General features: G+C 36.2%; 1 protein-coding gene across 3 annotated transcripts in view; it reads left to right on the top strand.

The window, feature by feature from the left end:
- The window catches only part of ANKRD28 (ankyrin repeat domain 28), a 102636-nt gene that overhangs the window by 77623 nt on the left and 6611 nt on the right, over positions 1-18402 (top strand). For 2 of the 3 annotated variants that reach the window (XM_072327366.1, XM_072327365.1), the window contains exons 9-24: positions 2305-2383; positions 2803-2917; positions 3339-3421; positions 5083-5146; positions 6344-6412; positions 7676-7816; positions 11217-11328; positions 11921-11947; positions 12700-12774; positions 13595-13796; positions 14908-14995; positions 15635-15752; positions 16365-16584; positions 17343-17430; positions 17527-17610; positions 18117-18262. In XM_072327366.1, coding sequence (XP_072183467.1) covers positions 2305-2383; positions 2803-2917; positions 3339-3421; positions 5083-5146; positions 6344-6412; positions 7676-7816; positions 11217-11328; positions 11921-11947; positions 12700-12774; positions 13595-13796; positions 14908-14995; positions 15635-15752; positions 16365-16584; positions 17343-17430; positions 17527-17610; positions 18117-18262 — 1711 coding nt within the window. Of the gene's footprint in view, positions 1-2304; positions 2384-2802; positions 2922-3338; positions 3422-5082; positions 5147-6343; positions 6413-7675; positions 7817-11216; positions 11329-11920; positions 11948-12699; positions 12775-13594; positions 13797-14907; positions 14996-15634; positions 15753-16364; positions 16585-17342; positions 17431-17526; positions 17611-18116; positions 18263-18402 lie in introns of those variants that run through there. The other variant, XM_072327368.1, reaches the window with a different exon arrangement.

Genomic DNA, 18402 nt, shown 5'->3' with positions numbered 1-18402 from the left:
TTATTCCCATTGCTGCCTTTCTACTGTACCTGATATCCCAGGCTGGATGTGACTGAGGGTTTAGTCTCGCCGAGCTGTCTTCTGTCCTACATTCCTGAGACCACATTTCTCAATAATGTATGTTCTGTCACAATGCCAAATATACTAATGATTATGTAAATAAGTTACATATGCAAATAAGAACAAAAGAAACATAAATACCACCAGGCAAAGAATTACTGTTTTCTTGTTCGTTGGTTTCCAGTGTTCCTGAATTTGTACATTCCTGATACGGAAGAAAGAAGTGGTGAGGACAGAAAGATGTGCAGCAGGCACATTGGGGTTTTTTGACTGTTCGTTTTCAAATGCACCTTAACTTGTGGGCTAGGAATGAAAATGAAAACTTTCAGTGTTCTATTTGGGTAATTAGATGCTGCTAAAAATTATTGTAATCTTGGAACTTTAAATAGGAATCTTTGTTTAACACACCGTACACCACAAATACTGACTACATTTAGTCAGTTATAATACTGAATAACCTCAGAAACTGCAAAAAACAGCTAATGTATTCAAATTGACTGACAAAGCTTCTGAATTCTTTGATGCTTATGATGTGGGTGAAGTGTTGTTTGGAGGTGGCAGAAGGTTCATTGACGTCAGAGAAATGTATTGTTTCCATCCTGCCCACTAGATTTTAAGTTACTGGATCCAAAGTCTAGATTTCGTGGTTCCTTTAGTTATGAGGACAAATCTTGGATTTAATCAGAAAAATAATCCTTAAAAATCAGCAAAGGGAAACTAAGTTAGAATCTGTTATGTGACTCATAATCACTTGCAAAGTCAGAATTGAATGCTTTTAGAGCTTTCCTAAGTATTTATTGAAACGAAGCTTGTTAGTTTCCAGATACTGAGGCTGATGTTCAGAGTAGTTCTTACAGAGCAGTTCCAGTAGGAAATGCAAAATATCTTACGAATCTGTGTTACATTCCTTTTTAAGTAAATTTGAACAAAATGCATTTTTTAAAATCCCTTATTGATTATGTTGTGTTTTTTCATTTGCACTTTAAAACTATTTTATTGCTTATTTTACTGTCCTTTGCAAGACCTTACGTTGTTTTCAAGGGTTCTCATTTGATCACCACACTACTTAGTTTCTAATACTGCCGCCTTTTTTGCTGAAACATCTGAAGATAACACAGCTGTCATCATAAAGCATTTTATTTCTGTCAGTCTAGGTCTGAGAAGCCAATGTTTCCCATAAACGCATTATTCTAGGAGATATTTTCTAGGCTGCTTTTTGCAGTGCTGTTGCTGAATTTTCCATGTTTGAGTCCATCTAAAACAATCCATATCAGATTTTCAGTAACATATACATCCTTAGAGGCTTTGTCAATTGTTTCCAAAGGAAGAGTAAAGATGGAAAGCGCATCTGCACAGTAGTGAACTATGACAATACATCTCTTCATATTTTATGTTCCCTCTCCTATCTTTCACTGTTTTAAACTTTGAATTTTTTGAACATTTTCTATTCTTCAAAGCCAGTATTTAAAATGTAAAGATGTGTTTGTCCAAAAATGCTTTTATTTTGAATGCAATTTTTGTGTGCGTTTGTCAAAATTCTTCTGCATTCAAGCTTTCCCATTACCTATGATCAGTTAAGAAAGTTACCCTAAAGAAATAACAACAGAAAAATACCTGTTTTTGTAAGTGCATTTAGATTGTGCTGTTTAAAATTGCAAGTCTCTTTTGCATTATTGTTGGCACACTTGAAGAGCGTATTTACTGTGTGAGTGACTAAGTGCACGCTTGGTATGCATTTCAAATGCATAATACCTATTGTGGTTGAACAGTTCCACCCAGGCATTGCTTGTAGTTTATGATAAATTACTTACAAGTATCATTTTACAGAATTTCTGGTGGAACATACGAGCTTATTAATGTGTAAACATCCATTGTAAATACAGTTGTTTTCTTTCAAGGAACAAATTTTATGTAAAGAAACATTGTGTTATTTTAGATTTGGGCGGGGGGAGACTTGGGCACAGGCTTGTTGTTCACATCATGTTCTGTCATCATCCCCTTGAGAGCGGTTATCTTAAAGGCTTAATTTGGAGTGAAAGGGCATCACTGAGTTGTCACTTGGAGCTGAAGGAGTGATTAAGAGCACCTCTTTTGTAGAGTTTCTTGTGTCATGCTGACTTTTAACTACCAGCATCCATCTTCCAGAGTTGCACAGGAAGAATTTAAAGGAGGGAGCAGAGGTCAGGTCTGATGGATTACTTTTACTGGACATCAGCAAATGTCGTTTTTTTTTCTCTTTTGCAGAGTAAAGATGGGAAAACACCTTTGCACATGACAGCCATCCATGGTAGATTTTCAAGATCTCAAACCATCATTCAAAATGGTAAAAAAAATATAAAAAAATGGGAAGGATTAGATCTGTCATCATCTTTTCCATATGTCATATATTTTTCTCCTTTGTATTGATAACAGCATACTGAAGGTCTCTAGTAGTAGTTGGGTTAATGGTGGAGTTTGGTGTATCTGCCTATAAAGTTTGAAAAGTTGCACTGAAGAGCTGTTTATTTTTCAGAATATGGGAAGAGCTAATTTGTTCTTTATAACCAAAGTTGCAGAATGTTTGTCCCACATTAGTAGATACACTTCTCTCCACTTTGCTCATCATTAATACTAAATTCAGAACAGTTATTTCAGCAACATTAGTAGCTGTCCTGTAATCACTATCAGTGCTGTTTTTCTAACAAAAGTATCTGCATGCCATTATGTATTCTTAGTTAATTATTACCTTTTTTTTCATTATAGGAGCTGAAATAGACTGTGAAGATAAGAATGGAAATACTCCTTTGCACATAGCAGCTAGATATGGCCACGAGCTATTAATCAACACTCTGATTACGAGTGGTGCTGACACTGCAAAGTAGGTAACATTTGCTGACATGAGTGCAAGCTGAGAGAATTGAGAATTGTGTTTATTAGACTAACAAGTCTAGTAGGATATTTTCATATTGTCTAAAATTTGAAATAGGAAATGTTTTGTGTATTATCTTGTACTGTGCTTTTACATGTCTGCACAATACATCACAACCCGTACAGAAAGGAAGTATTTTTCTCTGTAAGGCAATATATTTGAAATAAAATCTCTCAAAGCTTTAACATATTGTTGCACTGAATTAGTACACCCTGCCTAATAAAGCACTTAGCAAGTGAGGTTTTGCTATGGCTCAGTATTTTAATTAGGTAGTTTGGTGAGCAAGCCATGCATGTTCACTTTGACATAGTCATGTTTGTTTTATTTCAATTGTAATGAAACTGTGATACCTGATTATGGTGTATCTTAGGCGGGGTATACATGGGATGTTTCCTCTCCATTTGGCAGCATTAAGTGGATTTTCAGACTGCTGCAGAAAGCTCCTTTCATCAGGTATGAAACATGACTTTATAATTAATTTTTACTCCATAGAATAACTTTAAATAACTTTTTCTTAATTTAGTAATACACAGAAACCTTTAGAGTTTACTAGTAGCCTGGGAACAGTGTGTATTTTGTTTGGTTTAATTGACAGTATGTAGAAAAAGTGAGTGTAAACTTATACAGAAGTAACTTCTTTCCACCAAAAAAAAAACCAGTCCATATTGAAATAGTGTCTCTATAACTTAACAAAATATTGTTTTAAGTTGGCTGAAGTGGTGGAATAACTGGTCTGGACTATAATATGACTTCAGAAAGAAAGGCTGATGTTCTGATTATTCTATCCAGCATCTTTCACGTACCTCCCATGATGTCTAGTTTTGTACAGGTTGGTTTGTTCCTGTCTATTCCTATAGCAGACAACCTGATAGCTCTGAAGGCTCTGTGACTGCTCATTTAGAAACTTGCTTTGGTGTTTTATTATTAATGCAGCTTCTTGCTTTAAAATTAGTCAAAGGTGAGTGTGTAGAATGGAGTTAGGGAAGTTTTATTTGCATGAAACAAGTCTGAGGGAGCATAGATTCAGTCCAAGCTCTGGTTAAGTTGGAAGGTATTTTAAATTGCTCTACTTTATTACTGCTTCTGACTGGGTGGATCTCATGCTGATTTTTGTGGGGTCCGATAAAATAGTACTCAGTTTTGTAGGTTGTTTTCTGTAACTAATACTACCCAGAGGAAATAGTTTGTGCCCTTGCTTATTCTTTCCAACACTTGTGTTACTCTGTGATGTATAATTCAGATGCTGCCTTTATAAATTCCATATTCACAGCACAACAGGCTGTGAATCAATTAGGGAGCACAGAGTCTGTGAGTGGAAGAGTATGTGTGTGCTAATTGGTGTCAAATTATAGAAAAATATGTGCTCATCTGGAGGAGGGTAAAAGGGATTGTCCTGGACCTGCCATTTGGCTGAGACATTGGAGATGTACCATTTGTTTTATTTGGCTGTGTAGACTTGACTTCTCCTGCTACAGCTTTCTCTTCAGATACCTGTCTTAAAAACAGAGATAAGTTTGACCAATCAGTTTTTAGTTACTTAATTAATAATGCACGAAGGACAGTCTTTCTCATAGAAACGTCAGGGCAAAGCTAAGGCTTAAATGGTAGCTCTTAAGTATGGATCTCCAGCTTAGTGAAGGTCTTTGCCTGAGACTAGAGAGCTAACATGAAGGATGAAATGTTAAGTTGCTTCTAGATTTGATAGTCCTGATAGCTCCCTCTTTATTAAAAAAAAAAAAAAAAAAAAAATTATCTATGGAACATTTAGAAGTTCTAGCTAATTCTTAAGTTTTCCTATTATCTTCATGGATATTATGTCCAGTACTAAATGATACAGAAGTATTAGCAGTTAAATGAGATAAGGAACAGCATAGCTTCTTACCTCAATGCTGCAAATTGTTTCACTTTTTCCTTTTCAGTTTTATTTGAATGTGCTTTTCAAAACACTGCAAATAACAAGAACTAGTTTCAAATGAATCTTGTTTTCAGTGCTTCAATGCTTTTTCTCAAGTGGCTGCTAAGTTTGCTTTGCAAGCATTTCTCTTAAGGGTAGATGAGAACAGTTCTGTGAAGGCCCGTGTTGCATAACTGCTTTACAAATACTTGATTTATAGGTTTTGACATAGACACAACAGATGACTTTGGCAGAACTTGTCTTCACGCAGCTGCAGCTGGAGGGTATGTAAAAAGCATTCATGCCTTTATTTTTAGTGCTCATTTTTTAATTGCTGATCATTCCTTTTTTATTATTCTTTCTTCTTTGCATTTCTCCTACGGAATTATGTAAACGCAAAAATAACTTCAAGATGGATTCCATTTACAAGCAATAAAAATTAATTATTCAGCTCTGTAAGTAATTACTGGAGTACAGTGTCCAGGTATCATCAGCTTTATATTAGGTTTATGCTTGGGAATGCACTGGATTTTATTTTAATTTCCCGTGGGTGATGACACAGTTGCAAAGATGTCGTGCCCTTCTAGGTCACCACAGCACATGAGGTGAAGAACTGCAACTGTGGGAAATACATTTTTACTGCATCCAGAAACAAGAGATCAATCAAGCAAAATTAAAAGTCATAATTAAATTCCAGAGTTTAGATGGATGAAGTGGTCAGAACTACTTGTTCATCACTTGAGTTGTGATCTATATTGATTATTGTTATTGCATTGTAGGTTATCTATAGCAGCTACTCAAAATTGCCTGGAAGAATTGGGTAATAAATCTCATGATACACTTTGTGGGACACAAAAACTCCATTCTAATGATATTTTCATTTTCTATTTCAATGTTACTTAAGTAATACTGCTAAATAATCATTCTCAGTGAAAAGTTACTCAATAGGTACATTCTTGTTACAAATGATTAAGGTTAAAAAAGTAAAACATTTGCGTTACATTATAACTTACACTTGAGCTTTAGATACATACCTTAAAAATTTGTTTCTGTGTTGGAATCCTGGTAACAAAAATCATGTGCTGTACAGGTATAATTTTTATTTTATTTTATTTTATTTTATTTTATTTTATTTTATTTTATTTTATTTTATTTTATTTTATTTTATTTTATTAAGAATTGAGTCTTCTTATTAGGATTGTTAACATCCATGCCCTTTATGCATGCCATTTGATATCAGTACAGTTTCTGTGTGTGCTCATGAAATAATTTATGTTCTTTTCTGGTTTGGTTCTGGAACTGTGAAATGTGTATTACATACACAGATTCACAGAAAATATACTTTTCAAACGTTTTCGTATAGTTTAGTTGTAATAAGAATACCATCTTCAGATGTTTTTATAGCAGTTCTGGTAGTTGTAAAGGTCAATATTAAGAAACTTTAATCTGCAATCACAAGCAGTGTTGCATTAATTTAATAGGAATTTGGAGTGCCTAAATCTTCTGCTGAATACTGGTGCAGACTTCAACAAAAAGGACAGATTCGGGAGGTAAGAGATTTTAGAGTTTTATGTTTTGAAGGGTTTTTAAAGTGTTATAAAATGCATATTGCTACGTGTTCTTTTCAGTTTGTGTGTTTTTAAACACTATTTCCCTTATAAAGTCTTCTTCAGCATATGTTATAGAAAATTGCAGACATATATATTTTTAGGTAGGTGCTCAGTCTTGTTTTTAAAGAGCGTATTACGTACTCAGCTGTAGTGTTACGAGCCTTCGCTGCTTAGAACATGAATGTAATGAGTTTGTTTCACTCATTCAATGAAAATTAGCAATGTTTTCCAAATAATATATCAGTCTGTAAGTTTGTTACTATTTCTGAAGGTTTTTCTTTAGTTAAAAGTCCACAGTTTTATTATAACTTCCTCATCTTCCTCTCATTATATCTGTCTGTTACTGTTCTTTCCTCATTTGTGCTCAGTGCTTGTTTGGAATGACATTAATTTCTATTTTTAGTGTAGAATTATTTAAGGTCATATTGCAAGATCACTACTTGTGCAAAACCCCGCATGACATCTTGAAATCACTGCGTTACTCATGCACTACTCCTGCCATTCACATCCATTTTGAAGTGCCTTCTACCCTGAAAATGGAGAAATTTGTAGTAGCAATCAGTTTTTATGCACAGAAGCAGAAATTCCTTATTGTTGTGGTACTAAACTGCTATTTTGAGAACTGAAGATAGAATAAGTTTCCCTTGACGTGATTCTTCAATATCAGTATTTCAGTACGTCATGCTTTTGTTAGAGGGAAGCGCTGTATATTTTCAAGACCTTTCTTTAACATTACCTCTGAAACGTTATTGTAGTTCAAAATCCTGCATGCCTCTATTAGCTACAAATATGAACTTTTTGCAGAACATGTTGACTTGCTAACTGTTGTATTTTGACCTTGTTTAGTTGCTGCGCAGTTCTTGAATTTGTCCGTACTTTTCACATAGTTGGAAGTACCTGCTTAACCAAAAATAATGTCTAATGTAAACTGTTTTTCTCTATATGTTTAAACAAGAAAGTTCATATAGAACTTCTCATACCGCAGTGTGTGGTGGCTGACAGATAGGTCTCCTAGGTAGTCTGTGTTATTAAATGGCCCCTCAAAGATAATTCTTAATATTGTGTTTATGCGTTCTTCACCGCAAAGATTTGCTAAAAAGGGAAAGGAGGATATAAGTTTTATTTTCATTTGCATTTTCTGTCTCTCTAGTATTATTTTGCTGTTATTTACCTTTGTACTTTTTATTCAAATGTGTACTAAAGAACTCCACTCCATTATGCTGCTGCCAATTGTAATTATCAGTGCCTGTTTGCCCTTGTGGGATCTGGAGCTAGTGTGAACGACCTTGATGAGAGGGGTTGTACACCTCTGCACTATGCAGCTGCATCAGACACAGATGGAAAGTAAGTGTGGCATGCTTTGTCCTACAGAAATTATCTTTAGAAACATCTGAGCTGGGACTTTTGGGTGCATTCTCCCATCAGCTTTGCTGAACGCATCTTTTGTATTTTTTAAAGGTTAAAACTGGCAGTGACTTGTTCACTGTGTGGAAAATATTGTTGAGATAAATGAATGTGTTGTAATTTTTTTAATTACATTCTGTAATGTGGATGTCCTGATGGCAAGCAGAGGTTTTGATCCCATCTGCTGTGTAGTAGTGGTTGAGTAAATGTTGTCTTGGGGGGGTGCCGTGTAACTTTCTGACGGTTGTAGCCAGCAGGACCATCAAATTTTAATGAGCATTTGGGTGTTTTGTGGAGGGTTCTTCACATTGCCCCCAAATCTGCATAGTTAGTCAGAAATACTCCATAAATCTGATCTGTGAACAACAGTAGGCCTATATCAGGATAGAGATGAACTAGATACTTAAATATGACACCACTTTATCCATTTGGGATTTCATTAAGATATTCATGTTCAGCATTACAGCTGGCTTGGTATACATTTTTGTGAAGCAGTTAAACTTGCATTAATGAAATGCATCCAAAAGCCTTTATAAATCCGTAAGTGCCTTTTGTGTGTGTCAGTTTTGTAACTGATGATTGTACTTAACACAGATTGGACTAATGTTCGTGCATACACGTGAAGCTTATGCAGATAGCATAAAATAGATAAGGTTTGTTGAGTGTCAGGTTAGTGTACGTAACAGGCTTACAGGGAGAGTTTCTTCTGTGTGTGCACATTCACACAGAGGTCTAAACAGACTGGCGTGCAGCATCCCATTTCAAAGGCATGCAGTGGCGCCTTCCTGGAAAGTAATGCTTTTTGATGGCATATCATCTTGTTGGAGTACAACAGTTTTTAAAAGGTGAAGTAGCCTTTGGAATGAGGCTTGTAACTTGATGGAATTCTGAAGGATAAACAAGGAATATTTTCATGGCCATGTAATATGTACAAATGCATTCAGTTCCTTCTGGAATTTGTTGAGATAGTACTGCTTTAACTGCACTTTTACATGTGTCATCCAAAATCCGGGAAGAAAACTCTCAGACTCTAGTGTGGTATGAGAAAGCAGCATTCCTTTATTCTTCACGACATGCACCAGGTGACTTGACAAATCAAGTGTACTCTCTCAGAGTTCAGGTTCTACATGTAAGCAGTTTATACATTGACATACATATTCATTCTTTCCCCAAAACTCATTAATATTTGTTAGTGGCCCTGTGGGCACGCATGATGGTGGCCTCTGTTGCTTTTAAACCACTTACTTTCTCCTCATTATTCCACCATCAGCTTCATCTCAGAGACTTTTGGCTGACCTTTAGCTGTTCTTCCCCAGTTGGACAAATTTCCACTGCATGTTAAACCGTAACGAGCAACTTGCTATCTTAGTGCACTAAAACCCAAAGCAGTGTATGTGAAATCTGAGGAAGAAGTCCTTGCACCTGGTGCATGCAAAGATAAAAGTAGTCTGTCGTGACTCCAGTGCTCCTGTGTAGCAGGATAGTTGAGAATAGCGAGGCTGTTCACATACCAAGTGCAGTTAAACAGTAAAGTGTTAGAACTAGCACTTACTGATTCCTTTTGCTAAACTAATGATTTGGTCCTTAAACTAATATGCTGATCCCTGTTGCTAAAGCAGCGTCTTCCACACTTTGAGCTATGGTTAATTTTAGCTTCACAGTTGCTGAGAAAACTTCCAAATGGCCATAGTTCTTCAAAGAGTGTTATTTTTTCCTCCTGCCTTATACAAGGTACAGTTGCAAATTATGATGGCAGTATTGCAGAGCTTTAGGAGATAACTCAAACTCGTCTTGAAAAGCCATGCACTTTTACTGTTCTGATTAACAGTTGGCTCTCTGCAAGACAGACTACAGAGCAGAATGGCCCAAGGGAGAACCTTATAATGTCGATGCAGCAAGATGATTAGTTACAGCTGGAAAGCCAGTGCTGCTCAGCTCATATTCAAAATAGGAATCAAGCTAAAAATGATGACTGATTTGGAATACAAAGCCTGGGAAAAATGTCAGGAAGTGATCTACAAGTATATGGAAATTCCAAGTGTATTTAAGTGTGTTTTTATGGTCTTTGTTCAGATTCTTTCAAGACTGAATTTGGAGACAAGGATGTTTTTGTTGAAAATTATTTTCCTGTTTGTTCCTGTCTGCAAATGCTTCAGATCTGGAATGTACACCCAGTAAGCCTTACTTTGGCAGTATTAGGGAAAGATGGTCACAGGCTAAAGCAAACTAAGCAGTACGTTAGGGGGAAAAACCATGATCTTTCTACATATATTAAAATTATTAAATAGTGCATCACCAAAGGAATGAGAAATAAGTTAAATTTATTTGGGCTTTGAGAAATCTTGATTTACCTCCTTTTTGAGAGGCTTTTTGAAGACACTCAAGTATTCAAAAGGATGCAAAGTTCATCTTTCTGGTTGGGAAGAAACAGTAAAAGTATTGATTTGGTTTTTTATCTGTTAGGATGCTACTTGACAACTTCAAAAGCCTTCACTTCTTGCAGAGCATGTTGAGTTTTCTGCGAAGGGACAAATTCACAAAGTACAAAATGGAAGAAATTTAGATAGATAAGGCCACTGGTCTTCCTTGTTTTTAAGCTCTGCAGAACTTTTGTTAAGTGGTGAGCAACGTGAAATTATGAACACATAGGAATCGTTCAGTGTTCACGTACGAAGTCTTTCTTAACAAAAAAAATAGTACTAGTTCTTTAAGAAAGAGAGCTGACATCAGTATCCCATTTCTCATCCTCCTGGCTTGAGTGTCAGTGCTTGAAACTGCTGATTGCGTTCTGCCTCATAACCTCAAGTTACAAGAGGAATGATTGGTAGGATACAAGTATGTCATCAACTGTGTTTAGAGTGTGTACATATATAAATCAATACATTAGTGTCTGGTAGTGGGATAGAGTCAGCATGGCTCTACTGAACTATAGATTCTGAAGAACTCAGCTGTTAGTTCTTTTCCTTCCATACTAGGTGCAGAAAAAGCATAGTGATATACTGTATAAAGTACAAAAATGGTAATCATTTATATTAATGAAAGTATGAGCAGCTGTGTTATCAAGGAGAAAAATAGCCGTGAAATATTAATTGTAGGCAGGTCATGGAAGGTTCTGGATGTACACAGAGAAGGATTCTTTCGGATTTTGGAAACTTTGTGATTGACCTTAGCACTCGGTGTACTCAGTTACGTGTTCTTTAGTCCCAGCCAATATCACATATTAAATTGCTAGTCTTCGTTGCTGCATTCTATTTTCCAAATGAGTTAGAATGATTTATCACTTACTATAAACTTGAAATTCAACGTTTAGATATATGGTTCCATGTTTCAATTTAAACAGGTGCCTGGAATACTTGCTAAGAAATGATGCCAATCCAGGGATCCGAGACAAGCAAGGATACAATGCAGTTCATTATTCTGCTGCTTACGGTCATCGCTTGTGTCTTGAACTGGTAAGAAAACAAACTTCATTACAGGTGAAGGATGTAATAGCTGTCCTCACAGAGCATGATGCAAAGGCCAAGGCATTCCTCCACCTTCATTCTTGACATTAGCTTGAGTAGTTAGTGGTCTTCAGTCCCTGTGAGAATACATCTGTAAATGCTTCATACTCTTAAAATACTCTTAAATAGGCTGGTTGAGGATATGCGACATTGGTTTTCCAATGTTTTTTTTAATTTAGAATAAATGGTTAATTTTTTTCTTTGTGGCTAAAGTAAAATACCCACATGTATCCTCCAGGGGAGCGTTAAGAAACGTTGCAGATTTCATCTGGACAAGTAAATCTAATGTAGGGAAAACCTGTCAAGTTAGGATGCCTTAAAATAGTTCCCATGGTAAGAGTAAACTAATGGCCTTACAATTGAATTTTAGATAACAGGGCCTCCAGTTTGTTTTTAACAGATCCCTTTGAAAAAAACATGCATCTTATTTGATAGGAGAGAATTTTGTCAGCTCTGTATTGTACAATGTAATACTTTTATGCAGATCATACTTTTATATTCAGGTGTATTAAATATCAATTCTGAATGTTTTTAATTGCAGATTGCGAGTGAAACGCCTCTCGATGTTGTAAGTGTGTGTAATTTCTCACTTGTAAAGTTCTAGGCAGCAAAAGGGAACGTGTCATTTTAAAAATGCTGCTCCTTATTTTAGACTTAGTCAAAGATGTCTTCAGAGCCTGGGCAGGTTATTTCATTTCAGTTGCAGTGAAGGTTTAATTGCAAGTCAGCATTGCAAAATGCAAAAATATTTTGAAGCCATGAGCTGACGTATGTGTGACTGCTATAAAATAGTGATTGTGAAAACTCAGTGAACTGAACATATTGGGTGTTCACAAACGCTTTGTTTGAATTCTGCTACTGTGAAAAGCTAAATGCAGTCATGAAGAAGACCCAGGATTAAAACTTGAAAGACATTTGAAAGCACCAGATAGAAATATATGTGTGTGTTATTTTCCCTGCAGTTGTTCACTCACCAGTCCTGAATTTCCCTTTGTGTGAACGTCACCTATTTTATCTCATACGATTGCTTTGGAAAGTCTTAATTTTACACTGATTTCTGATTCGATTATTGTATTATTACACAAAATTAAGCAGCTTTAGGAGATGATTATTGGGGAGGGGTTGCAGTAATTGCAGTTCAAAGCCATTAAAAATTTAAATGAATCTGGAATTGTTAAGGAAGCTGTAGCCCTCTTTACTTTTTTTCCCCTGATGTTCTGTTTTATTTTTTAATCTGTGTATACTGGAAGGTCGCAGTTGTTGCTGAATGTTTTTAAAGGTGATGAGTTTTTGTACTCACTCGGACTTTTCTCTGTTAAGCTAATGGAAACATCAGGTACTGACATGCTGAACGATTCAGACAACCGAGCACCTATAAGTCCATTGCATTTAGCTGTAAGTATTTCAGCAGTCAGTGGTGAGACCTCCTCTAGTTGCAAGAGTTGTTGGCATAGTTTTGATTTATCCTGGTTTTAGTTTTGGTGTTGTATTTTTGTTTTGTTTTGTTTTTTATGTATGCTGATAAAATAAATTATACCTGAAAATACATTGTATAATCCCCCTGAATACAGGATGATTTTTGCCTTTCACGTGAAATTTGCTTTGTGGAACTGTCTTCTCTTTGAATCTTACAATTAAGATTTATGTTAGAGTGATAGTAATTAAACTTTTATAAAAACTTGTTCTACGAATAATGTTGTGGGTTTTTTTAACCATCATCATTTATTATGAGAAATGTTTATTTTCAATACTTCAAGAAAAAATTGCAAAGACAACAGGAGAAAAGCAAAGCTATTGAAAATGTTTAGAAGTTGGGAACTGAAAAACAGCTCAGGCTGTAACTTTATTCTTTTCACTGGACTTGTAGCAGCGGAAAAACCTCAATGTACTTTCTGAAAATAACCTGGGTCTCATGTAGTTACGTATATTGCTATATATATGGCTAAGGGAAAAGTAATCTCATACTGGTAAAAGAAAGCTGTTAAAGAGACTGTTCCTGGAAATGAGCTTTTTCTGGGAATAGAGGTTACTTATCTATGAGAAGAAATTCAGAGTTTACTATGGAAGCTCTAAAGAGTTCTCAAAACTAGTTGTAAATATTTTGTAATGATTCATATGCTGCATCAGGAGATCTTCCATATGTAATAATGAAACTGTCTTCACTGTTTCATTTATGTATTCATGGGAAAACTGATGAATCTTCTCATTCTCTTAGGCCTACCACGGCCACCATCAAGCTCTGGAAGTGCTGGTACAGTCGCTGCTTGACCTTGATGTGAGGAATAACAATGGAAGGACGCCACTGGATCTTGCTGCCTTCAAGGGACACGTCGAATGTGTGGATGTGCTCATTAATCAGGGAGCATCAATCTTGGTGAAAGATTATGTTGTAAAGAGAACCCCAATACATGCAGCAGGTTTGTGCTAACTGACAGGTGCTGAAATTTTGGCTTTTGAAGTGGATCTTTCTTCATCTTTGGAAGTTTCTTACTGTTCTAAGAACTGGTGTTGAGGAATGAATGATCACTTTTAGGTTACTGTTAAGACTTAAGACTTCTAGATTTTTATATACTTAAAGGTATAGATTATATTACTAAGGGTGACAGTGCGCTTGGAGATGAAATCCTGTATTAACCCCATAAATCATTTCAGCTGGTGAATTACTGTTCCATGCTACTCGCTAAAAGAGAGTAATGTTCTGATTTGGAAAGGACTTAAGACCATTTAGTTCCAAAGTTGTCCATTCAGCAGCAAGACTAATTGCACTGAGAGGTGTCAACAACATGTTCTTGTTTCTCTCCTCATCTTTCACACGGCCCAAATTTAGATACGTGATTTGTGTTGCCTGTCCTGGCCATAAAATACTTCTTTCAGTTTGAGAAGAGACTAGAAAACTCAGTTTTGTTTCTTCCATGTTTTTAATTCACTCCTTACTGACTATTTTCAAATAATAGCAAACCTTCACAGTATTTTCTTCCTGCCTTCCAGGAAATCGTCTACAAACTCAAAATATGGCAGCATGCTTTAGTCTGTTCTTTTTTTCCTGTCTTTTAAAATAGGTTTATTTGAATTGACATTGTTATTAGGGGCTACATGCTGCACTTGCTAACAAACTCCATGTATGACTGTGTATGTGTTCGCTTGTTTTAAGGCATAGGTATAAGTTGTGATATTGTATTTAATTATTCCTTCTTATGTACAGTGTATAGGCATATACTCCTACAGCTGATGTGCACAGCCCCATTTTCAGGTTAAAAACAAATACCTGTTGGGAGCTGACAGTTGCAATTGATTCTATGTAATACTATATAATAGTGAATACCTATTCTCTGAAATCATCGAGTGCTCCTATTTTTTGTTATTATGTATTAATATTTATGTCTTATAGATTAAAATCAATTATATCAGTGATAAAGGTGTACACTGGCTTCTCAAACTATTGAGCCTTAGTATGAGCAAGTTACTGTTCTCTTTCTGCTGCAGACTTGAAGACAATTCTCTTAAAGCTGGTATTTTGGTGTTTTGCAGCTACAAACGGTCACTCGGAATGTTTGCGACTGTTGATAGGAAATGCAGAACCACAGAATGCAGTGGATATTCAAGATGGAAATGGACAGTGAGTTTTTAAAATGCACATTCTGATATTCACGAATTGCTTCATTTTATACAAGGGCAAAAATAAATAAGATTTTACATTGGTGATTTTTAGTTCATTGCTTTCGAAGGAGGTGATAATTGAACTAAGTCAAACGAGTGTGTATTTTGCAATAAGCAGCTTTGGCAGTGAAAAATATCTTGTTCAATTGGGAATATTTCAGTCAGGAATTCTGAATTAGTGGAAATAAATTAATTGTCTTGAATCTTCTGGTACTCTTGTAAGTAAGGTAGTGCTAGAGATGTTCACTGATAGTCCAAATGCCTGGTGCCAGGATAAGAGGCAACAGGTACAAACTGAAACATTGGAAGTTCCATCTGAACATCAAAAGGCTTTTCTTTACTGTGAGGGTGACAGAGCACAAAGGCTGCCCCAAAAGGGTTATATAGTCTCCTCTGTTAGTATCTCTGTTAGTATAGTCTCCTCTGTTAGTATGTTAGTAAAAGTCACCTGGACATGAGCTTGAGTAGCCTGATCTGGCTGGTGTTCCTGCTGGAGCAGGGCTTGGACCAGGTGGACCCAGAGGTGTGTTCCAGCTGAGCATTGGCCTGTTAGATTTCCATGTAAATTACACTTTAATTAATTTCCCTCTCTGTGTAGGACTCCTTTGATGTTGTCCGTTCTCAATGGGCACACAGACTGTGTTTATTCACTTCTTAACAAAGGAGCAAACGTTGATGCCAAAGATAAGTGGGGAAGGACAGCATTACACAGAGGGGTAAGAGAATATTTCCTTTCTGTCTTCTCTAGTATTGTACATGCTGAGTTAAAATACAGGCTTAGTTTGTAGCACTACTGAATTTCTTACTGTTTTCATAATGCCAGTCTTAGCTTTACATTGTCTTTTTAGTTGCTTTCAAGGCTAGTTTTTCCTTGTTTGCTACATGACCTCAGAATTTTGTTGGGTTTCCTGAGTCTCATAATGTTGCTGTAAGCTGTTGACTGCAGGAGACCCAAAGTACAACTTTTTGTCACGGGGTGGGAGGGATTGTTAATAGATGGAATAAAATTGTTATATGTGCCAAAAAGGTTTTGGTTTTCTGGGGTATTTTGTTGTTGTTGTTTTTTAATCATTGACAGATAACTGAACTAGCCCTAGAGATGAGTAGCTCATTCAGTATTATTCCAATCAACTATCCTCTCGTGAATATAAGAGTACGTTGCTGTTTTTTCCAACAGAGCGGCTGTTTCCATATATTAAAAACAGTAACTGTGCTTATTTAATTATTACTTAAAAATCTAAGACATTACCTGCAGTTTGCTTGGTTTAGTTATACACCTTGACGCTCTACATGAATATTTGCAAACTTGTTTCATTTCTTTCTCACAGGCAGTTACTGGGCATGAGGAATGTGTGGAAGCACTACTTCAACATGGTGCTAAGTCCTTATTAAGAGACTGTAGGGGGCGAACCCCTATACATTTGTCAGCTGCTTGTGGACATATAGGTGTTCTAGGAGCTCTGTTGCAGTCAGCTACATCTGTGGATGCAGTACCTACAATAGCAGACAATCATGGCTATACATCGCTGCACTGGGCCTGTTATAATGGTAAACACGGAAGCGTCCTGTGGGGGAATGTATCTCTGTAGGCATAGTGTCTCATAAAGGATTTCCAGTACTGCTAAAGCATTCTGAATCTGAATTAAATATTCAACAATGAAATAAAAATTGAGGATCAAATGGTGGAGATGCTAGCTGCTATGGATGCTGTCATTCTGACTAATACAAAGTTTTGCACTTTATTATATTCTGCAGCCTGTCATGTACATGTTCTACAAACTTGATTTACTATTAATTGTAATTAGTGAAGACAAGTGACAAAATGAAGTTTATGTACGAGTCGTTTTGAATTCCTTTAATAGGAAGCATCTTCACAACAGAGCAAAGCAAACCTACTAAATTGTAGTTGAAAGGGCTTCTGGGTGTAAAGAAGTGCCCAGGTGCTTCTGTTTGATTGATATATATGGAAAGTCCCAATGTTCGTTTTATTCTATTAGTCTTGGAAAAAATGGGGTTCGTCAATAACAGAAATAGGAAGTGTTCTGCATCAGTTTTCACATTCTTGTATACTTTGTTTCTCCTGGCAAGCACGTATTCTTTTTAATGCAAAACTTCTCCTTCATCAGATGGGTTGGCAGTTAAATACATACAATTGTTAATACTGAGATGGAAGTCTCTTATACTTTAAAACTACTTTAAAACTTGAGAATAAAGTGTTGCTTAATCTGATGTAGATAAATATCTTTTCTAAATCATAAGTAGATCTTCCCCTTTTTTTTCCACTCCTGTCTCTGCATTTGCTTCAGGTCACGACAGCTGTGTAGAGCTCCTCCTGGAACAAGAAGTTTTCCAGAAGATGGAAGGGAACGCTTTCAGTCCATTGCATTGTGCTGTGTAAGGAAAAGCAAAATTATTCTTCATAGACTTAATCACAGGATTTAACAAAAGATTTTTCATTCTGTAAATAACAGCTTGTTTGATTCTTTGTAGGATAAATGACAATGAAGGTGCTGCAGAAATGTTAATCGATACGTTAGGTGCTGGTATTGTAAATTCAACAGATTCAAAGGGAAGGTAAGAGTGCGTCTGCATGGTTGAAAAGTGTATGTAGTGCTTCCATTCACTCTGCTAAATTCTGTTGTTGTTGTTTGTGTTTTCTTGATGGCTACTTAGATTATTTCCTATTTCCCCCTTTTTTGTTCTTTGAAGATTATTTTAAATCCCGAGTAAGAAAAAAACTGAGACATTTATTTAAATCTAGTTCTGATTCAGTAAACCTGAATTGGCTTTTTGTCATGTAGGCAGGGCTAAAATTGCATCCCTTCGTGGCTGTTATTTTATGTGTTATTTTATGTTCTTTTCTCTGAATCAAATTGTATCCATACTGTGAACTACACACATAACAGAGTTATGTATTTGAAACTTGAAGGTGATTCCCTGAAGGCACCTGCTTCTTAACATTCCTGATCCCAACTATCAATGGGAATGGCTGCCCACTCTTTGCACCTACCGTCAGGTCTGATCACAGTCAGTCTGTCTGTAGAAAGCACAGCTGAGAGTGACCGTGTGATCTGTTTCAGGACTCCTCTTCATGCAGCAGCTTTTACAGATCATGTTGAGTGTCTGCAGCTTCTACTCAGTCACAATGCTCAAGTAAATGCTGTAGACGCTTCTGGGAAAACACCTTTAATGATGGCTGCAGAAAATGGACAGACAAATACTGTTGGTAAAGTATCTATTTCTGCTGTTCAGTGTGTTGATCTTACCACAGATGAAGTTGCCTCATCAGTTGATACTGTAGATATATTTTGTCAAAATAACATATTTGTTTTGCACAAATGTGAACTGTGTAGACTTTACAGACTG

This window comes from Excalfactoria chinensis, chromosome 2 (genome assembly GCF_039878825.1).
Source record: "Excalfactoria chinensis isolate bCotChi1 chromosome 2, bCotChi1.hap2, whole genome shotgun sequence".
NCBI lineage: Eukaryota > Metazoa > Chordata > Aves > Galliformes > Phasianidae > Excalfactoria > Excalfactoria chinensis.
Note: the sequence above shows the minus strand (reverse complement) of the source record. Positions and strands in the feature narration are given on the sequence as shown.